The sequence below is a fragment of the Manis javanica genome, chromosome 15 (assembly GCF_040802235.1).
Source record: "Manis javanica isolate MJ-LG chromosome 15, MJ_LKY, whole genome shotgun sequence".
Lineage (NCBI taxonomy): Eukaryota > Metazoa > Chordata > Mammalia > Pholidota > Manidae > Manis > Manis javanica.
This window is the reverse complement of record NC_133170.1, coordinates 67,211,988-67,234,569: the sequence shown is the minus strand read 5'-3', so window position 1 is coordinate 67,234,569 and position 22,582 is coordinate 67,211,988. Positions and strand designations below refer to the sequence as shown.

The window sequence follows — 22,582 nt, the reverse complement described above, 5'->3', positions numbered from 1 at the left end:
CCAGGTGCCATCTTAAGCATTTTGGCTATCCATATAAAATGAGACTGAGTTATAAGAACTGATGCAGAAAGGTGTCCAAGATATATTGTTAAGTGAACACCGCCCCCCAACAAGGCACTGGAGTTTGTGTAGCATAATTCCATTTTTGGAAGTTAAAAAAATAACATATGCTTACATGTATTACATATGCATACATTGCTTGTGGGAATGTAAAATGGTTCAGCTGCATAGAAAACAGTTTGGCAGTTCATCAAAAAGTTAGATAGAATTGCTGTATGACCCAAAAATAAGATAAGTACATACCCAAGAGAATTGAAAACCGGACTCAAACAAACGTTTGTGTACGATTGCTCATAGAAACACTATTCACAATATCCAAAAGGTGGAGTGATGGTTTATTTTACCTATCAACTTGGCTGGGCCACTGTACCCAGATATTTGGTCAAGCATTATTCTGGATGTTTCTGTGAGGGTGTCTTTGGATAAGATTAACATTTATATTTGTAGACTTTGAGAAATGCAGGTTGTTTTCTACATTGTGGGTGAGCTTCATCTAATCAGCGGAAGATTTTTAACAGAATGAAAACTGACTTCCCTCAAGCAAGAAGGATGGCTTTTGGATTTGACTGCAAGTCCCTGGGTCTCCAGACTGCCAGCCCACCCTGAAGATTTTGGACTTGTCAGTCTTCGGAACCCCATAAGCCAATTTCTTAAAATCTCTCTCTCTCTCTCTCTCTCTCTCTCTCTCTCTATATATATATATATATATATATATATATATATATATATGTATGTATGTATGTATATATATATATGTATGTATGTATGTATATGTATATATATAAAACTAGTATGAACATCAAAGATCCAGGGAAAGCTGTCATCTTGCTCTTGAAAGAGCAATTCTGGAAGGATATCCATCCTTAAAGAGAGAAATGTGACAAATAAAATCTCCTTTTTTAGAAAAGGGATAAATGTTTCTAATTTAGACCTGAGTTAACAGATGAATAATTTATTAATTTTGAAGGTAATTCATGTAGCTTGGGAATAAAATGTATTAACTTAGCAGTTCTTACCCAATGAGCATCTTGATCCATTGGTATGCTGAATTCAGTTTTACGTGTGGCATGTGTCTGATAATTTATTGCTAATATGTATAAAAGTATTAGAGTTTGAAATTTTATTTATTTAACAAATGAGACAAATTGAAGATTAGCACTATATTTCTCTTTGGGACAAGTCTTGTTCTAAGAATTCCAAGATACTATCCTGAGTAGGAGAGAAAGGAATCAAGTGACAACCAACTGAATCTGTCATAGTCCATAGCAACCTACCTTACATATGTATTGTAAATAATTGTGACAATTACAAATTATTTTAATGCTTTTCATTCTTTTTCTTTTCATTTTTTAAAAATTAAAGTATTGTTGATATACAACCTTATGTTGGTTTCAAATATACAACACAGTGGTTCAACAGTTACCCATATTATATCTTCATCCCCTCTAGTGCAGTTACTATCTATCATCATAGTAAGATGATACAGAATCATTGACTATATTCTCCATGCTGTACTACCCTCCCCTTGACCAATTTACATTGTGATTGCAAATTTTTGTGCTCCTTTATCCCCTTCACCCTCCCTCCCCCACACACTCCAAACCCCTCCCCTTTGGTAACCACTAGTTCTTTCTCAGTATCTGTGAATCTACTGTTATTTTGTTCATTCTATTTTGCTTCATTTTCATACTCCACAAATAAGTGAAATCATACGGTATTTGTCTTTCTCTGCCTGGCTTATTTCACTGAGCATAATACCCTCTAGATCCATCTATGTTGTTGCAAATGGCAGGATTTGTTTTTCTTGTTATGGCTGAATAATATTCCATTTGTATATGTACCACATCTTCTTTGTCCATTCATCTATTGACGGACACTTAGGTTGCTTCCATATTCTGGCTATTGCAAATAGCACAATGTGCTTTACATTCTTGCAGTCATTCTGGGGTTTCATCAAGATGTATGTTTGCTTCTAAGGTTGTGCTCTGCAAGGGCCTAGAATCCATTATGTGTGTTACAGTGGGGAAAAAATATTGGGAAACATTGGGCTAGAACAGGTTTTAATAAACCCCTGCAAGGGCTGCCCTGGCCCTGATTCTTTGTGTCTATCAGAACTAATTTGAAAGTGATAATCCAAATAGACTTAAACAAAAATGGTAATCTGTTGACTATTATAACTGAAAGGTCCAGGGTTAGAGCTGACCTCAAACATGGCTGGAATCAGAGGTCAAATGTTCTCCATCTCTCAGCTCTGCTCGCCTTCATATTGACTTTATTCTCAGACCACATGGTGGCAAGATGGCTATCAGCAAATCTATTGTGCATCCCCTGGGACTCAAGTCCAGTGGGAAAGAGAGCCTGTTTTCTAGAAGATCCCTCAAAAGTATGCTGGGATTCAATCTGATCTACCTTTGAATCAGCTAATCACTGTTACCAGCAGGACACCACATGCTGATTGCCTTAGACATGGATCACATGCTCCACCTCTGGATGGGAATTGTGAAGGTCCAATTGGACCATGTGGGTAGAGTGTGGAGGGAAAGAAACCCTTCCAAATCAAAATGGACCTATTACAGACAGTGGATGCTGGAAAGGTCTTCAACGAATACCCACTCCACCCCAAACAACCATCTTGAAAATGCCCAGAAAAAATACAGGTGGAAGAAAATGTCTGGTCAAGGACCAATTTAGCCTCAGGAGTTGAAAGATAAAACCCACTATTTCTTGAAAAAATAAGTAATGTATAACAAGGTACCACAGGTGGTAAAAAATCACTACTAATTCAGGGAGCCCAGGCAAACTTTCTCTTTGATAGAAAACTTCTCAGAAAGCACGTGTCACAATGCCCCTTCCTACATGCATCACTGAATGTCTGGTCTTGGAACATTACTTCCCCATTGTCTCTTAGCCGGGTCTCACCTTTGTCCCTTTCCCCAGGTATGTTTTGCTTGATCACAGCTTTCCCTCTTGTGTTAAAGGAGATATATGGCTTTCTGGTAGTATCATTTAGGAATGCATTCTATAATATAATAGAAAACCCTAGCATTGGTTAAAGCAGATGGTGATGGTGGGATTGTCTTTTACAACAGGAAGCTTAGAAGGAAGGCAGTTGAGAGCTGATATGGTGACTCAGCAATGCTATCAGGAGCACAGGCTATTTATATATTCCCAACCCTAAATCCTTAGCATATCCACCTTCGTTATCAGGCTCACCTCTCATGTTGCAAGATGGCTTATGTTCATATTCCAGCCAGAAAGGAGAAAGGTGAAGGCTTTATATGAGGACTTGCCTTTTTATTTGAGAAGTATTCAATGATAAATTTTTGAAAGAATAAAAGCATGACTCTTATCTAATTATAAAATAAACACATGTCAAAGATTTCACTCATTAATAAGGGGATCAGTAAGATGTTAAAACCAATGCAAAGGAAAATTTAAAAAAACATACATAGGCAGTCGTATATACATACATATGCAATCAGGAATGTTGAAATGAATTTACAAATAGATGGAAAACAAGTCAACAGGCAAATAATCGATCCACCAACACAATTTATTTGCATTTTGGACAAGAGCCAATTGCGTTGCTATTAGTTTTCTACAACTTACAAAATTACAGAATAGTTCAAAGACAATGAAAGATGGAGATGACATCACAGAGAATGACAGGACACCCATTATTTTTTTTGTTCATTTAAAAATCTTTCACAGTGTTTCTCGAAAGGACACCCTCCTCCGCATCTGTGTCACATGGCCACCTTTACTGCAAAGGAGGCTAGGAAATCAAGTGTCTTTAGCTGGACACACCACTGTCTCAGGTGAAGTAAGATTCTGTCAATAAGAAAGTCTACCTCACCTATAACCCTAGTTGATGTGTTAAGTGTGCTGATTATTTAATAATTCTTAGCACCTGTGAGTATGTGGATGGCTGTAGTGAACGTCTGCTGTGTTTTGATAATTTGGCATCATTCCTTCTTCTGGTCAGAGTGCCTCAAACTTTTTTTGGGAAGTACTCTGTCTGTATTCTCCAAACCCAGCTCCAAAGGCAAACACTTGACTTAAGCTCTTATTATTAGTTATGGTGATTGATTTAGCAGTGGACACAACTGGAACAAGGTCAATCAGATTTAACTTTTGAATGACCTTCATTAGAATCAAACTGGGACTTATACTAAAAATAGCAAAACAAAATTAAGTTTGAAAGATATTTAGTCAATTTATTATTGACAATGCTTGGTGCACGAGTGGATTTCTATATCCTTTGCAATAATTCCCCTCCCTCTCAAAGAGTCTGTGGCTTCCTGGTGAGAAGCCACTGGAATGTTTATTTAATTCGGGGTTCCTCCAGTTAGTACTTGAGAGCTGACAGGCTGTGATGTGTGCTAGGAAGTGCAGTGTCAGGCAGAGTCTACACCAAAAACAGAACTCCGGTTAAATATTTAAAGCAGAGGAAAATTTCATTCAGGGCACAGGGGCTGGCACATAGTGGTGACCCCAAGAACGTTTTGTGGAATGAATCCACCTGGACTCTATATGACATCTATATCCTCAAATGAGCAAGTTCTTGGCACACAGTGGGAGGTGGGTATCAATAAATAGAAACTTGTATTATTAGAATTGGAAGGTATTACTATAATCAAACACGTTTGGAAACAATCTTATACAAATGTCGTGTAGAACTGACTCTTTCGTGAGGAGGGAAACTCTTTTGAGAAAGATATCAAAGTGGAGGCTACATGGCCTGGTGAGAAAGATTATGCCAGATGGCTGCATGCAGACGAAAAGTAAGTGTGAGCAGAAAATTTAAGGGTTAGTGGTAGCCAATCAAATTGGCAGGGAAAGAGTGTAACGAGGGGTGACGATAAAAAGAAAAAAAAACACCTCCATCACCTACAAACCACTTTCTGTCCTCAAATCCCTAACCTCATAGCCCTGCCGGTGTTGTAATGTTACTCCCATTTCACAGATGGGACTCAGGCAGAGCACGGAAATGAAAGGATTTTTCCCAAATGGAACAGCTAGACGGAAGCAAAATTAAGGCATACCCCTGGTCGTTAATGTCTACCAGGCTTCAGACTCCAGAGAGAAAATTTGAGATAGGAAATGTTAATGCCAATTTGCCACCCATATACGGCTGGGTTAAACACAAGAAAGGTGATATGGAAACAGGGTGGTGAATTGTGGGCAAAGAGAACAATTTAAATAGCGTTGATATTATCTTTTCAAGAATAATTCCGCCAGTGTGGGGAACGGTGTCTCAACGAAATCAAACGCCTTTTCCAGGTGCAATCTCCCCGCTGAGAAGTAACTTAGCCAACACCGGGAAGTGAGTCGGGCTGCAGGATGCACCCCAGACCCCGCGACAACATTCCCGAGCTCATCCCTGGGGAGTCATTGCTGACTCAGAGGCACGTCGCCGCGCTCCCAGCGGCTCCAGCTTCCAGCAGCTCCTCCTCCCCGCGTTCCCACGGGTAACGAGCACCACCTACCGGCCGCCCGCCTCTCGGTGGCTTGGCCCCGCCCCCGCACGAAACGCGCATGCCCCTCGCCTCCTTCCCTGTTCGTCCCCGCCTTCAGGTTTCTCGCGACAGCCGCCGGGCTGTGGCCTGAATCTCGCGATAAAGGCTTATTGTCTCGCGGGACTGCGTCTGGCAGACGGCTCCGGGCGGCCCTGGCCGTAGAAGAGTTGCATGTGTCGCTTCAGCTGGCGGTAGTGGCGGGAGTGGAGGAGGCGGGGGCTGTGTGACCGCCTGGGTAACGACCCCTCGTGCCTCTCCCGCTTTTGAGAAACTCGTAGAGAACGTGGGGGAAGGCGAGGTGCTGCCCGGCGGAAGGGGGCCGGGCCGGGCGTCTCCACACCTCCGCCCACATGGGCCCCTCTGTGTCTCCAGGATAGCCCCTTCTCCTGGGATCTTCCTCCTGGGATCTTCCTCATCACACCGGGCCGCCCTTGTCGCCGCAGTGCGCCTACATCCTGCCCCTTCCTCGTTCTTTTGCCCCCATTTTCTCTCAGGTTCTGGTCTCCCCGCCCCCTCCCTCTTCCATCAATTTTCCTGACTAGTGTGTTCCTCCCCGGGTATTTAACTGTCCGCCTACCCTGCATTCTGGGCAGTTCTGGTGACCCACCTCTTCTTTGTAGGCTTTTCCAGCCGCTTTTTTCCAGCTGTTTTGTGGCCTTTCTCTGTTGCTGCAGTTTGCATCTCTCCCAGATCACTGACGGACCTTTTGCGCCCTATCCATTTTAGTCATCCTCCTCATCCTTTTATCCCATTGCTTCGTCTTTCACTAGTGCCCTCGGTCCCCTATTCTTCATGGTCCATTTGCTACGAGTTCTCACTGCCACTTTCTTCCCTGTAAACCTATGGACCTGGTGAATGGTATGCTCAGAATTGCTCATATTTTATGAATCCTCATGCAACTTGTATTCTTCACTTAACAACAGAGAATTGAAACATATTTGGGGTGGAGGTTGAAATCTAGCTGGGGAAAGCAAGACACGCTGTTTCTCTGGGGTCTTCGTCCAAAATAGTGAAAAAATGTTTATTTTCGTTGCTTACAGGTTGTGAGATGGCTGCTGATTTTTCTGAATCCAGTGGACATGACTGCAGAGGAGACCTGAGGAGCAATACCAAGTTAGATACAGATTACCCACTTCGAGTCCTTTACTGTGGAGGCAAGACAGAAAATGACTTTTACTCACCGTACTTTTGTGCATTGTGATAATAGTTTCACATCTGGCCCTAGTAATCCCTCTTTCAGCTGTCTTTGTCATTTGGTAAATCTTTAATTGGGAGTTGGGGAGATGATGAAGAGGAGGCATGGGTTAACAGATTTTCTAAGCCTGTGTGACATGGGTCTTGCCACTTGGTCTGAGAAAGCTTCAGTCCAGTTGAAATAGAGACATGAAATAGATGATTTCAGCCTAATGATGCTTGCTAGTCTGTCTGTTAAAGGAGGGCTTCTTGGAAGATACTGAGTCTTAAGTGATGACAAGGACTGGATGAGTAAGTAGGTAAGAGCATCCCAGGCAAGTGAACAGCTGTGCATGAAAAAGCTTGATGTGTCTCTTCAGAGAAAGGAGCTTTATGGGGAGGGGGCCAGTAAGGAGTGGAGGATGATGAGGTTGGAGTGATGTGTAGAGGACAGTCTTGAGTATGAGCTCTTGGCTTGATTAATAATATATCTATTAGATTATATTTGAATCAGGTTTTTTGCCCTTGAGTATTTTTCCTCATTTTACATTGTCATTTCAGTACAGAAATATTTGTGAATTGGAAATGCTCTAATTTTATTAGCATCTTAGTTTCAGAAAAATTCGAAGACAAGAGAGTAAAAGGGCAAGTAAATAATATATTTTTTTCAGTAAATATTTTTGACCACTTACTGTGTGCCTAGAATGTTTTAGGTGCTAGGGACTGAGTAGTGAAAAAGGCAGAAAAGGTTCCTGTTCTCATGGAAACTTACTTGCGATGAGTGTAGTAGAGACCTCATCGGGAGTTTTAGTACTGTAGGAGTGGTGATGTCACCGAATTAAAAAGTTGTATCAACTCATCATCTGTTGAATATTTTTGATAGTAAAATAAAATTAACATAACATATCTTAGTGAAAGAGTAGGCAGGGTAACTTTTTGTTGAGTTGATTGGGTTTTGTTATGATACCGGTCTTACTTGATTATACTGTTTGCCTTTGGGGTCATGGACCAGGATTTGCATCCTGACTCTAGCATTACCAACTGTATGATCTTGGGCAAGTTACTGGATTTCACTAAGGGTTAGAAATCTGTTCCTTAATGTCTGTAAAGTGAAGCTGATGATTAAGTCAGATGAATTATATGAACCTCCTGGTACAAGAAGCAGTTAGCACAAGAACATAGCACAGTAACTGCTATTATCGTCAGAAAAACGTACTCGTTTAGTGTGGTGTATTCATCCTTATTTATCAGGTGTAGTGAAGATCTATTGTTCTTTGTACTCTAGTTCATCAAATCTAAGATGCCATATTTTATAAAATGCACTATTATTTTAGGTTCTGCTAAGAAAGAAAAAGTTACCAGATTGACATGCTGTAATGTAAGGTACATCCCTGTAAAAATGAAAAAAAATTAGAATTGGTGGAATATCATATATGAAAATCATACTGTTGAATTATGTCACTCTTAAGGTAGCTTTTGAACAATTGCACTAAGTATGCAGTTTAAGCCTTTTTGAGGAAGGTTAACTTTCATTTCTCTCCCTAACTTGTATTGATATTCCAGGAACTAGGATGGGGATAGGGTTACTTTTTCCTCAAGGAGGTTAAGGTATATCTGTATAAGAAGCACTTCTGGAGTGTGAAATGCTAAGCTAAATGGTACTAATTTAGGAATTAAATGGTACTGAATTGGGAATTCAGGAAAGGGAGGGGTCTTTGTTCAGAGGGAAGTAGGGAAATTTCCAAGGAAGTGAAAACCTTAGGTAACAGAATTTTCAAGAAAAGGTTAGGGAGTTCATAAGAGCAATATGCTGGCAAGATTTAGTGTATCTCCTGGGGAGAAGGAACAGAAAGGGCTAATTGGAGCAGAATGCTGGTTCAAGTATAATGAGAAGCAAGAGTAGGTAGGCTGGGGTCATTTTCAGGGAAATATTTTGTCTCAGAAGTGAGACTTCAGACTCTGAAGTCAATTTGAGTTTGAATTCCTGCTTGGTCATTTACTCACTGTGTGACCTTGGCCAGTTCCCTCATCCATGAAATGGAGAAAGTAGAGCCTCTTTCAGAGGGCAGTTGAGAAGAACAAAAGAAATAATTCTCCCTAAAGCCCCACCTCTTAATACCATCACATTGGGCACAAAAGATTTCAACATACAGATTACTAGGGGATGCCAACATTCAGACCATAGCAGGTTTCCTTGATGATGACGCTCTGTTCTTCATGTTGAGTTCCATCAGCAGTACATGATGTTCAGGTTGTTCCAGCATTGGTGACATGAAGTTTGAAGGTAGCTGCTAGATCTTGTGTTGAAAAGCTAAGTTTGCAAAGAGTTGAGTGATCTGTGGGGGGAAATTGACTTTAAAAACAAATAACGGGGGGAAAATGTAGTAACCACATGTTGCTCATGTGAAATCTGAGCATAAGATTGTATATCAGTGATACCTTAATAAATAAAAAAACAACAAATAATGGTGAGCTTGGAAGAAGTGTCCAAATTTTTCTCATTCAAATTTTGCTGGATTGAATATTATTTGAAATGGTATAAAAAGCTTTAAAGCATCAGTATTTGCTGTAGTGATATTTAACCTATAATTATATCTGGAAAGTGTGACTGAATATCTGTACCTAGTGGTTTTTGAACTTGAACTGTGGGGATTAAAGAGCTCTGATTAATCAGGGAGAAGTTCACAGTGGAAAGAACTCACAACTTGACATAGACACTAGATTCCAGTTTTTTTCTGCCACATACCACCTTTGTCATTGGGTGAGCTATTTAACCTTTCTTAGGGCTTCATCTATAGAACAGTGATGGTGGGGGCTGAAGAAAACGCAGATCACTGTCACCTGGCTGGCACACAGCTGCAGTGCCTGTTGTGTAATCTGATTTAGTGGTTAAAAGCGTGAGCTTCAGAAACAGACCAGGGTTCAAATCCTGCTCTGTCAGCCAGCTGCAAGTAGATTACTTATTCTAAGTCTCATTTTTCTCATCTGTAATACAGATTTGGAAATTCTTACCTTGAAGGGTTGTGTTGATTAAACAGAATGATGGGTACAAAGCATAGCAAAGTGCCTGGCACATAATAGGTGCCCAAAGTATGGTAATTGGTGTTAATGGTAATGGTGTATCACCCTTCCTCTCCCTTGCAAATCTCAGGATGTTGGGCACATGGAACTACTCCATTCTTCACCTTAAAAATAAAAAGAAAATAAGCAGTTTGCCCAGTAATAGGATTATAGTTAAAATCAGGAAACCCCTTGTGTTCTAGTCCCTTAGCCTGTGCAGGCTATACAGTGCCAAGGCTGAACTAATGTTCCTTCTAGCCTTATGGTTTCATGCTCTTACATAGCACAATATGAAAAAGAAAAGAAAAAGTACATTGTATAGAAATGGTAACATAAGTGCTGCTGAAGTCTGTAAATGTGTTAGTTTGAATAAAAAATAGTGGCTATTTTGGTAAAGCTCTCAAAAGAAATAACCAGCCCTGTTGTAAGGGGAATTATTCCCATCTTAATTTCAGACCTGTGAGACAGTATAGTTTGATGTTCCATCAACCGAAGGATACATTGTTTAGATTAAAAAAAGAAAATCAAAATATTTTTATTAGCCATGTGCTTTTTACCTCAAAAGAAAGAAAAAAGCATGCTGGGTAGCATTTGAAAAATAGTGCAGAAAATTTATAGGAAAAAGCAATGAAGCATTTTGCTAAATTTAAAAGAAAAGTTATAATGAGCCTTGGGTGTGTATATAATTTATATTTTCCATCTTTTTTTCTCTCCATCTCTCCAGTCTGTTCATTACCAACAGAGGTAAGTCCTTTTAACATTCTGTTCTCTTTAACTTCTGCATTTGAGGTCATTGGTTTTAGAGCTAACCTGAGAACTTTCTCTTATTTTTCTTTTTCTATCATTTGATAGTAGAATTTTAATCTTTTATAGAGAACTTTGGTTTAGAATAATTTTGTGGTCTCAGAAATTGTTTTGTTTTGATTTTGAGTCACCTGTGTACATCTTTTTCACTTCGCTGTAGAGTTTAGATTTTTACATGAACTCATGAATAGTCAGCTAATAAAACAAGAGTAACCTTAAAGCCAAAATTTAACATCCAGGCAGAGGAGAGAAAGCATAAATGAAATTATGTGTAAGACTTTCTGTTAATAAGCTTCTCAGGCCCTGCAGGCAAGTCATGAAAATACTGAGAAACCTGTGTACCCAAAGCAAGGAATAGACGTGCTTGTTTTGTCTGCTCATTTTTCTAATGTTTGATGGAGAGGAAATGCTTTACTACAGTGAGGAGGTACCTACTCCTTTTTAATTTCTAATTTCTTACGGGGTGTTTCCTGGCTGAATATAGATTTTCTGTGGCTAAGATGTCAGGTGGGAGTAGTCAGTTTTATTATTCTAAATATAGGGAATGATTTTAATTAAAGTGTATTAGTTGATTGAAAGTGTTCTCTTGTGATTCAGTTCTTTTTTTTTCTTCCATAGTACTGTGAATATATGCCTGATGTTGCTAAATGTAGACAATGGTTAGAGAAGAATTTTCCAAATGAGTTTGCAAAACTTACTGTAGGTATGAACTTTTTTTTTTCTTCATCAAAGCTTGTATGTCTGAAACAAATGCACATGAGGCATTGTTTTAAAGATATGAGAGTCCTCTTTTAGTAGGATATTACAGAATTACATTTATCTATCTATTACCTTTAAAACTGTTTTAAGTTCTTGGGTTAAAATTCCTTCTGTAAAATCACATAGTGCTTCATGTGTCTTAGCTTTCTGAGACAGGATAGGTCAGTGTCAACTTTCTTATATAAAGAAGAGTAAATGATTTTAGGGGCAAATGTATGTGTTATATACTATTTTAGAAACAGGATAAGCAGCAAATAATATATCTACTCTTTGGAAATTACATTCTAGTAGGGAAGACAAACAAAATAAGTAAACTGTAAACTGACAAATGAAATAGTATGTTAAATAGTAATAAGCAAGGAATGGGGAGATAAGAATTTAAGAACTGTTGGAGAGGGATTTAGAAATGTTTGGTAGTGGCCAGGAAGAATTTTACTGAAAAGGTGGCATTTGAACAAGGACCTAAAGGAAGTGAGGGAGCAAGTTATTTGAATATCTGAGAGAAGAACATTCCAGGCAGGTACCACAGCCAGTGCAAAGGTCCTGAGGCAAAAACTCACCTAGCATGTTCAGAAAACAACAAGGAAGTCTTGTGTCTAGAGCTGTAGGATAGGGAGAAGAATGGAAGCTGACATCAGAGAAGCAATGGAGGACCGCATCTTAAAGGCCAAGTCTTGACTTTACTCAGTGAGATGATGAGCCATTGGAGGGGTTTGAGCAGAAGAGTGATAAGGTCTGACTTGTGTTTCAGCATCATCTCTTTGGCTGCTGTGTTAAGAATAGACCAAAGAGGGACATAAAGAGCAGTGTGGGGAGACCAGATAGGAGGTTCCTGCAGAAATCCAGGCAGGAGATGACAGCCTGGGCGGGCTGGTTGATGGTAGTGGAGGTGGTGAAAAGTGGTCTGGTTCTGGATATATTTTGAAGGTGGAGCTGACAGGATTTTCTGGTGTGTTGCATGTGGGATGTGAGAAAAAGGGGCATTTAGGGTTTTGGCCCAAGCAACTAAAAGAGTCGAGCTGCTCTTGCCAGTGGTAAGGAAGACTGCAGAAGAACAGTTTCCTCAAGTTGCTAAAACTGGCATCTTCTCTGACAAGTTTGGTAAAAATGAAGGCCGTAGCAGGAAAAAGGGAAAGTCTGGGCTGGGAACAGCCTGTCACATAAAACCAGTGTTCAAGTCTGGTGTTATAGTCAGTTGACATGTTGGCCCTAAACATGACTTGCCTAGGCTGTGATGTGACTTGAGGGGTTGGGAAGCCCTTATTTGGAACAGGCGTCAGGTTAACAAGATTAGTATGTTTAGATGCTAAACACTCCAGCAGAGTCTCAGTGTTTTATGCTCCTTTCATGTGGCTAAAAAAACTCTTCACATATCAAAGACTTGGTTTTATCTTCTGTCACCATACATTGAACCTTAATGGCTTCGGAATTAGACTTGATAGGAATCTAGCAATATAGTCATTTGCTTTACAAATGCCACATTCAGTTACGGGTGAAATGCCATAGTTGTGTATGAGGTTGTGCAAATGTTAGTATGAAGTGATATTAGTGCTTTTGGATTTTATTTCTACATATAGAAAATTCACCCAAACAAGAAGCTGGAATTAGCGAGGGTCAAGGCACAGCAGGAGAAGAGGAAGAGAAGAAAAAACAGAAAAGAGGTGAGACCTAAATTCATAATTAGATTTACACAACACACCTTCCCTCTGTCAGACAAAATAAGTAATGAACTTATTCCCAAAGTGAATTACATCTACCTGCTATCATAATTCCATATGTGTGCCTCACAGATTCATATTCTTAGGATGATGGCATGTCATATGATTTGGGCTTTATCAGTAAATTGGACCTAAGAAAATATGCTTTATTTGCCATGTATGTTTACATAAAAAGCAACTAGCCAGCTTGTTTATGATTTGAAAACTTTGTTACCTTGTAAAAATCCCTGTGTATTCTATTAGAGTGAGGACATTTATGAAATATTTTATTCTCTCAGTACTCCTGTCAGCCCAGTTGAATCTTTTGGTACAGCTGATGTGTATACCTGTCTCCCTCTTAAAACTAATTCTTCATGCTCTGGATCCTCCCTATATCTTTTTCTTCTCCCTAAATTATCCTCCCTATTACTAAACTTGGCTTATAAATATTTTCAGGACTTTGCATCTTTTAAAAAATCCCTTCAAGAGCCCATGTCCTACTTTGCCTTATCCTCCCACTTCTCTTCTTTGCTAGACTTCTTCAGTAAGACTTGCTATTCTGTCTTTCACTGTCCACTCCTCTAATACGGGTCCACCAAAGGCTGAGTAATTGCTAACTAATGGCAGCACTCCCCTCCTGAAGTGCTGTACTTACTGGTTTCTGTGACATTCTGCCTGCCTTCTCCTGTCACTCCTCCTCAGTCTCTGTGCAGACTTCTCTTCTCCCTCCTGTCCTTTAAAAGTTGGTGTTTCCCAGGGTCCCGTCCTCTGCCTTCTTATTCTCTCATTCTGCATATTCTCACTGGATGAATCTTTCACATCCCTAACTTCTGCTGATACTCTACACTTAAAATTCCCAAGTCCAAGTCTCTAGACTGGAAATGGGCACAAATCTCACAGGCACAGCAAATTCAACACTTCCAAAATAAACTTACTAAGTCCCAAATCTGTGTCTTCTGTTTCCCCGTTTTGGTTAGGGAGAGCACAGTTTATCCAGCATCTCACCCAGAAACCTGAGACCCATCCTAGCTTCTGTCTCTGTCTCTTTTAATTAGTTCTAAATTCTGTTATTTCTTCTCTTTATCTTGTGCTTAGTGGCGATTACTGTTGCCACTGCTCTGTAGATTTTGATTAATTTCTGCCTGAACAAATACAGGAGCCCCCTCAGCGTCCTATCAACCTTTTCCCAGGCCTACCCTCTATGCTATGGAGTGTTCTTCCTAAAACATAATTATTTCACCCTTGCATAGTCATTCAGTAGCTTCTCTTCTTCCTCAATATAAAATTAAATAACAGCTTGATTTACTAGTCCTTTAATGACTGTATAAAATCTTTTGCTTTTCTGGCTTCATCTAGTACGTAGTGATAAACATCCTCTATCAAGACAAGTATAGTGGTCAAATATAAATGCTTTTTCTTTTCTTTGTGCTTGTTCCCTTTTCCTGTAATGTTCTTTTTTATTCCTCTCCATCCCTTTTTCTTTCACCTGGACAATTCTTATTCTGCAAGGACTTAGATGCCATTTCTAGGAAACCTTTCCTGCCCTCCCAAGGCTGAGGAGGAAGCCATTCCTGTGCAAAGCTATGGCAGTGCCATGTTCATGGGTCCTGTCATGCTGTGTATCAAGTTGCTGTAATTATTTTAACTTTTGTCTCCCCTCACTAGACTAGGAGTCCCTGGGTAGCAGAGCTGTGTTCTGTTCTGTTTATCTTTGTGTCCTCAGCCCTTAGCACAGTATTTGGCACATATTACTTAATAAGTGTTTTTTGAATAAATACTCATGCATGCATTTATTGACTTTATATCAGAAAAAGAAACTCTAGAAATTAGTATTTGGTACCTTTTGAAAATTAACAAATTTAAGGATGGTATCCTCTAATTATTTAAAAGGAAACAACTAATGTTCTTTCTTAATAAAGGAGGAAGGGGTCAAATAAAGCAAAAAAAGAAGACTGTACCACAAAAGGTTACAATAGCCAAAATTCCCAGAGCAAAGAAGAAATATGTAACAAGAGTGTGTGGCCTTGCAACTTTTGGTGAGTTCAAGCTTAAGTATGTTTAAAATGCATGAACTATATCCACCTCATACCCAGCTTTTTAATCTGGTATCATGAAAATTTCACAGGTCTAATTTTTACTGAGAAAATAGAAAGTGAGATTTTTGTATTTCTACCTATAGTTACAAAGTCAAAATTTGAAGATACTTAAAAGTCTTTTGCAGTGGGGACTGACTGGTTTAGCTTTTTCCCTTCCAGAATTCCTGCTTGGGCACATTTTGTTTATGATGAGGAGGGCTCGGTAGGATTTTTTTTGAAGCCTACTCTGTCCCTGCAGGCTCAGGGGCCAAAAGTTGCAGAGTGGCTTGCCTCCTTTGGGATTGACAGTAGAGGGTGAGGGATGGTGGATAGCAGCAGCAGGTCCTGCTGCAGAGCCTCATCACTTCTCAGAGGACTTGAATGAACAGTGATCCTGGGGTAAATTGTAAACCAAGGTCCCTTCATTCATGTGACAGTAATCACGGGGCCACACTAAATATTACGTTTGTTACCATGCTATAAATTTTTCTTCTTTTGTTAAAAGGGATAAACAAAAGAACTTCATTATACTTGGAAGTGTATATGTAATGCTTGAAATTAATGTATTCCTGGATTTATTTTGGTCTTACCAAATGAGTTATGAATAATATGGATGATGCTATTTTTATGTACTGAGACTTTATTTGAGCATGAAAGTATAAGTTAAGACCCATGCCATGGTAGTTTGTAATTATCGTTTAGAAAGGAATATGAAACCCACTAGTGCAGTCTGTTTTATGAATGTAAAATGCAGATTAAATTTCAAAATGGAAAAGTGTCTTTGATGTACCAATCCAATTACAGTCTTGCTGTTTCTTTTTTTTAAATAATAGAAATTGATCTTAAAGAAGCACAAAGATTTTTTGCTCAGAAATTCTCCTGTGGTGCCTCAGTAACAGGGGAAGATGAAATCATCATTCAGGGAGACTTTACAGATGACATAATTGATGTCATTCAGGAAAAATGGCCAGAGGTAAGTACATGCATGTCTGTAGAAATAACTTTTTAAAGTAAGTCACCTCCATGTTATTTGATACCACAACTCACGAAATGTGATTACTTGTGTTCTATAGGTGGATGATGATAGCATCGAAGATCTTGGAGAAGTGAAGAAGTGACTTTGAAAATGTGTCTGTATTGAATGATCTGAACTGAGAGTTGATATGGCCAAAGGGAGAGAGGCCTTTTAAAAATATATATATTTATCCTACAGTAAACCTGTAGACTACCCTCACCCTTGGCATTTTCACTGTTGTACAACGCTGCTTTTTTTTTTTTTTTTGCCTTATTGCCAAAGTCTAATAACAGGAGACTGTCATGCTTTTGCATGAAATAGAATTTAGTCAAATAAAAATTTTTGGTCATTGGTACTGACTTTTCTCTTTCTCTCTTTTAAACTAAACACTGCTGACTTTTTGTGGAGAGCTTTCTGTTGATTGTAGATGATCATTTAATGAAATCATGATTTATAGTGAGTAATATTTTAAAGAATTTGAATTTTGGCTTCATCCCCAGTAATAACTGTCTTCTTGCTCCTTTGGTATGATAGTTTTGAGATGTTTGAGCATCTGATAGATTTGCGGTTGAATTTACTTCATGGTTACCAATCAAGTCCACCTTGTAGCCATATTGACGTAATGTTGGTAGGAGTTGTTCAAGCTGTTCTGAAGATTATTTGGTAAAGTATGTTAAAAGCCTTAAAACCATCCACACTGTTTGACCTAGTAAGCCACTTTTTTGACATTATCTTAAAGATATAACCAATGTTGCTTAAAATTGTAGACGAGGGTATTCATTTTGTTGTTACTCATAATATCAACACATTAAATAATATACATGAAAAATTGGGAAATGGTTAAAGAAGTGATGTTGGATCATATGGTAGAATATTATGCATATATTAAAAAATACTTTCCAAGAATACTTCGAAACGTGTTTGGCAGTGTTAAGTGGAGGACAGACCCCACATCTATTGTATATGTCACCACTGTTGTTTTGAATAGAAAGTCTTTCAGAGAGGTTGAGAATTCTTGTTCTAGATCTAAATTTAATGTGAATAAAATTCTTCTAACCAGTTGAAAATAACAGCCATGCTCAATACATAGTCTGGGAAATAATAATTGAAATTCTTTTCTCATAAGAAGCAATGACAATTTTAATGAATGCACTAAATGAATTTAAACATTTTTATAAAGGTCTTAAGTCAGGTGCTACAGATTGAAAAGAAGACTCATGATATTTTAAATTGCTATAGAAACCTTTAAGAAATTTAGAGCCCATTGTTCATTGCCAAGCAAATTACAATATTAATTGGATGTTTTTTTAAATAATTAAAATCTTAGAATGTGTAATAAATATATCAGTCAAGAAAATGAAGTTCTGCATTAACTGCGAATTTTACTGAATATGACTATTTGATGAAGCAAATTTACCCAAAACCATTTGGTGTTACTGTATGTATGCTGTTGGTGCTGGAAGATGTCTATGTGCTTGTATCAACACACGTGACTTCATGTAAAGATTCTTAATGTTCACAGTTCTTGACAAATGCAATTTCAATCCTTATGTAGCCAGCAGTAGATGTTACTGTGGGAAAATGCAGGATTAAATTGTCCTTGTGGATAATGTGTGAATCTTCTTTGACCTGAAATTTAAAATGCAGCACAGTTTAATCTCTGATTAAAATGTACTAATAGCTCAAGAAGTGACTGTAATTCATAATTCTCTTTATGTACATATGTAAATGTTTTCAGTTTAGTATTTTAGCAAAAAGAATACTTATCTTCAAACAGCCTTATCATATATATAAGAGATTTACCATATTAAGCTGGCAACTTCAAATGCAAATACAGTTTTGATATGTAGTATTCTACTCATTAAAAAAAAAGATGCTGACCGAAACCTTTTTATTACATAGAAGCTTCAGTAAATCAGCTGTTGCTTAAGATAATAATCCGTGGTAGCTTTCTTACTTTTAGTTGAAAAGATGATAAATTGTTAAGGTGGTGTCTCCCTTTTTAGATCCTGTCTATTATTTGCTAAATTCCTTAGGAAAAAAGGTAGGGAGAGTGGAATAAGTCCATTTAGTCCAACAGTTTGAATTAGACTAAGTGTAAAATCAGATGCAGTGTAATTCTTGTTTCAGAAACATCATTTTATGTTAAAGTTAATATCTTTAAAGATACTTTGTTTTAAAGAAAACCTGTAGGAGTGAACTTAGGAGATTTTTTTTTTTTTTTTTTAAGGTAGGAGAGCAAGGTACAGGCTTTTATTTAGAGATAAAGTGAAAGGACAGAGCTTCCGGCTCCCGCCAGGAGGGGACAAAAAAGTCCCGAACTTATGAGATTTTTAACTTGCAATTGATAATCCTCTCACCACATCCAATTAATATTTACCAACAATCTCATAAAATGAGCCTCATTTCTTACTACTTTCTGTACACATCCTTTTACAGTGAGTATTGGGCATATGCTTGTCTGGTGAGTGATAATAAGCATTTTAGGGTTTCCTAGAAAAATACCAAATCTTACAATGGTGAAATTTGAGAAGCATGTGAATTAAAATTTGCCTTCCTGATTTTAAATTTTAAGAATTGTTTTGTTATTTCTAAACATGAGCCTACCTTAGAAGAGGCAAGTGTCACCCAAATCAGTAAAGCTTCAAAGCAAGTTCTTAGTGTTTGTTTTTCCATTTTCAGGATGTCTTTTATGAACACAAGAGTATGTTTTGCTAACTCATAGTCAACCAGAAAGTAAAGTTGAAACTGTATTTGGTAATTTGTCTTGCCAGAAAGGCCATTTTATGGGTTAAGCAGTAGGGGATGGGCCACCAGGGGCTAAACGTGATAAGTAGTATATTTTCATAGTCCAGTTCCTGTATAACAGGGAGTAAAAGGGGGAAAGAGGGTGACTATGAAATAGCACATGAAAAAGCTTAGCTTCAACCCACAATGTGGTACATTTTGTCATGACCAAGTGCAAGATTCTCTTTACTATTCAGGAACTACACTGAGTCCAAAAAATATTCTTTTTTTTCCCCCCTGTTCATCTATGATGCTTAGCTTAGAACTGTCTGCTAGCATGGTCCCCAGCTATTAACTGCCAGGGCTGTCGTTCGGTAGGGGAAGACGTAAATAAGTGAGCAACTCAAATGCCACAAGCTAGCGTGATGGCAGAAACGGTCTTCACTGGCTTCATCGGTCCCCTACGGACCGAGGGTAATGGGCTTTACATTCTCAGAGGAGCCCTGCGAGAGCCCGCGGACCCTCCCCAGAAGAACGCGAGCTGGAAAAGAAACGTGGACAGCGCGCGACGCCGGGTGGGGACTCGCCTCCCGCGCGGCTGCCGAGGTGTCGCGAGAGCCGGGCGGCCTCTTGGCGGCGCCGGAGCGGGCAAGGGCCCCGCGCGTTCCGCTGAACAGGCGGTTTGGTGGGCTTGCTTGTGCCAGCCGAGGGCGCCGGCCTTCGGGGCTCGGGGCTGGCCCCCGCCCTCCTGGCAGGCGCGCCTATGGCGTTTCTAAGGTGACGCTGCGCGCACCGACTTCATCTGGCGGCGGAGAAAACACGTATGAACCCTCCGGTGACCCTCCTCGCCGGGCGCCAGGTGAGCGGCCGCCGCTTCTGCCGGTGCGTCCGGGTGCGAGCGGACCCCAGACGTCGGGAACGACGTGCATTTGGGCCGAACTTGGGTGGTTTGTAAGGAACGGCTTCTGCTTAAAATTTTAAATAGTACACCGCGCGTCGAGGAAAAACGGAGCGTCTCAACCCGTTTTCTTAACCTCAACGCAAACTTGGTACTGAGCCCAGGCGCGAAGACAAGCGGCGAGTACAAGCGCTCATTTTCAGCGTTTCAGTGGGCGTTTCTGTCTGCCACCCCGCTTCCGGTCCTTGATTTACTTGCCTGTAACCGCGTGGAGGAGCACGCTCACTACCCCGCTTTGACAAAAAAGTCTTATAAGCAAACTCGCCTAAGAACGCGTTAGTCCGAATGCCATGAGAGGAACGTGCGTTGTATTGTATTGCTTGTTATCTTATACTAGAGTATTTGCTGCTGGCTGTATCCCCAGCCACTTGGCATTAGTGAATTATTTGTGGAGCGAATGAATTCATTAGTGACTTAGCAACGACTAGATTTAAAGTTTTGTGATTTGGAATCCCTTTTACTCTAAATTCCATTATCCGTGTAGTTACTAGTAAGTAACTGATTCATTTGTCATTATTTATTTGCAAGTCTTATTTTTCAGGAAGCGGTACTGTACATGGGCTCTGGTGAACTTTTAGCTACTGTCTTTAAGATAGGATTCTTTAACACAGTTCTTCATAGATGAAGTTCTCCATAGATGGGGACAGAACCATATTTAGAATCTTAATAATACTGTTTCACTCTTAATAATAGCTAATGTTTGTTAAGTGCTTACTATGTGCCAAGTACTGTGAAGTGCTTTTCAGAGCTTGTTTTTCCTGCTCCACGCACACAACTCTTAAGTTCAAGTAGTTAGTACCGTTTTACAGGTGAGGAAACTAAGGCTTAGAGAAAGCTAACTTACCCAAGGTTATAGAACTACTGAGTGGCTAATTCTGTATTCACACTTAAGTCAGACCAATTTCACTGCACTAGACTTCAAAATGATGTGTGTTGTAAAGGAATTATTGTAGATAATTTTGTTACATATGAAAATGCCATCGTGGTTTATAAAAACGTTCAGTTTTAGAGATGCATGCTGATGTATGTAAGAGTGAAATGTACTTTTTTATCAAAAGAAAAAAAGGAAAGTTGAAACGTGCAAAATCTTTATAATGGGGGACCTACGAAATGAGCATATAGGAGTATAGTGTACTGTTCTAGTCTTCTGTGTATGCTTAAACATTTTCTTTTACAAAAAATTTGTTTTTAAGTATCTATGTTGTTTGGACCAGTCGCAATTATTAAGTTGTTCTTGGATAGATGGAGTGTATATGGATGTGTTAAATGTTGCAAGAATTATTTGCATTTGAACAGTAATTATTTCATATTTCCCTTTACTTGATATGCTCCAAAATTGTGGGGGCAAGGTGAGGGAAAATAGTGTTGATTAATACAAGGAGAGGGTTGACAGTAAAGAAAAAAAAAAACAGAAATGGATTTGTCTGTGATGAGTCAACAGAGATTTCACAAACAGTCCCACTTTTTAAGAGTGGTGTGTGTAGCATGACAAAATGATAGAGGCAGAGTGCAAGGTAGGTGTGAATCTGTTTTAAATATGCATAATGTTGATGCCATGTTATAATCAGTGAATGAAACAGTCAATTTAACTGCCATGAATAGGCAGCAAAAGAAGGTATTTGTAAAGTATGCTTTGGCTGTCTTATGTTACTGATTAGCTTTATTTTGGTATAAAACCACTTTCTATGTTTAGAACATCGGGTCAGAAGTTGAGATTTCCACTGTTGAGAGACAGCGGAAAGAGCTGCAGCTGCTCATTGGAGAACTGAAAGATCGAGATAAAGAGCTCAATGATATGGTTGCAGTACATCAGAGACAACTTCTTTCATGGGAAGAAGATCGACAGAAAGTGCTGACTTTGGAAGAACGTTGCAGCAAATTAGAAGGTCAGAAATACATTCGGTGGTATCTGTTGTACATGTTAATGCACTGCTATATACTAACACATTAAAAGAGTTCACAGGAAAAGTAAAGAAGGGCTATCTCAACTCAATACCTGCTGTCCCAATACCTGGAGTTTAGTTGAGTTGAAGATAGGAGGACTGTATGAACACTCACAATCGAACAAACACAATGTGGATTAAAGTAGGGCAAATAAATGTAGAAAGGCTGCTGGGTAGAGCTCCAGTTAACAGGGAGTGTCAAGAGTGAACCTGGAGGAATTTAGTTTTGAGCTAGAGTATGAATAAAGATGCTGTACTACTAGCCATTTCTGTTGAACTGACTCAAGATTTTAAACTTTCAATATTGAACTTGTACTTAAAATGGTCATATTTTAATATTAAGCAGTCTCAAAAATGGCCTGCAAAAACCTTCTTTTGTACCGCATTGTAATTGTCATCCCTTTAGTGCTGCCTGAAAGACTAGATGTTCTGTTAATACTACATTAATACTAGACTGTATTAGTGGAGAAAACACTATATCTGTTTATTAGACATATAGCACCTTCTTTTTACTTATATTACACAATGGATTCTGTAAATGTGACAATCTAAGTATACAAAATTTTTTTTTTAATTAAGTTATCATTGTATACAATCTTATGGTCAGGTTTCACATGAGCAACATTGTGGTTACTACATTCCCCCCTATTATCAAGTCCCCACCACATACCCCATTATAGTCACTGTCCATCAGCATAGTAAGATGCTATTGAGTCACTACTTGTCTTTGTGCTAAGTATACATAATTTTTCCATTTCTTTTTTGACCATCTAATTTTATTTAGACCATACC

General features: G+C 39.0%; 2 protein-coding genes across 9 annotated transcripts in view; both read left to right on the top strand.

Annotated features, from left to right (window-relative positions):
* The first annotated feature begins 5,641 nt into the window (after positions 1–5,641).
* DENR (density regulated re-initiation and release factor) lies at positions 5,642–17,772 on the top strand. Of its 2 annotated transcripts, none has more exons than XM_017649297.3 (8): positions 5,642–5,770; positions 6,620–6,733; positions 10,537–10,556; positions 11,235–11,319; positions 12,953–13,036; positions 14,992–15,108; positions 15,981–16,120; positions 16,221–17,772. In XM_017649297.3, the coding sequence occupies exons 2-8, from the start codon at positions 6,628–6,630 to the stop codon at positions 16,263–16,265; spliced, it is 597 nt and encodes a 198-aa protein (XP_017504786.1). In that variant the 5' UTR covers positions 5,642–5,770; positions 6,620–6,627; the 3' UTR covers positions 16,266–17,772. The 2 variants fall into 2 exon arrangements, with proteins under 2 accessions (XP_017504786.1, XP_017504785.1); XM_017649296.3 differs by having other exon boundaries at positions 5,650–5,814.
* Positions 17,773–18,841: 1,069 nt separating this feature from the next.
* Positions 18,842–22,582, top strand: part of CCDC62 (coiled-coil domain containing 62) — a 39,716-nt gene continuing 35,975 nt past the window's right edge. For 2 of the 7 annotated variants that reach the window (XM_037014380.2, XM_073223665.1), the window contains exons 1-2: positions 19,206–19,840; positions 21,541–21,733. In XM_037014380.2, the coding sequence (XP_036870275.2) occupies positions 19,367–19,840; positions 21,541–21,733 (667 nt within the window). In that variant the 5' untranslated portion in view covers positions 19,206–19,366. Of the gene's footprint in view, positions 19,841–19,863; positions 20,338–21,540; positions 21,734–22,582 lie in introns of those variants that run through there. The other 5 variants (XM_073223669.1, XM_073223667.1, XM_073223666.1 and 2 more) reach the window with 5 other exon arrangements.

Bases quoted from the DNA above. Each gene is read 5' to 3' on its own strand.
- DENR (XM_017649297.3), top strand. From the start codon at position 6,628: ATGGCTGCTGATTTTTCTGAATCCAGTGGACATGACTGCAGAGGAGAC. The intron at 6,734-10,536 runs GCAAGACAGAAA...CCATCTCTCCAG, and splicing joins TCGAGTCCTTTACTGTGGAG to TCTGTTCATTACCAACAGAG. The intron at 10,557-11,234 runs GTAAGTCCTTTT...TTTCTTCCATAG, and splicing joins TCTGTTCATTACCAACAGAG to TACTGTGAATATATGCCTGA.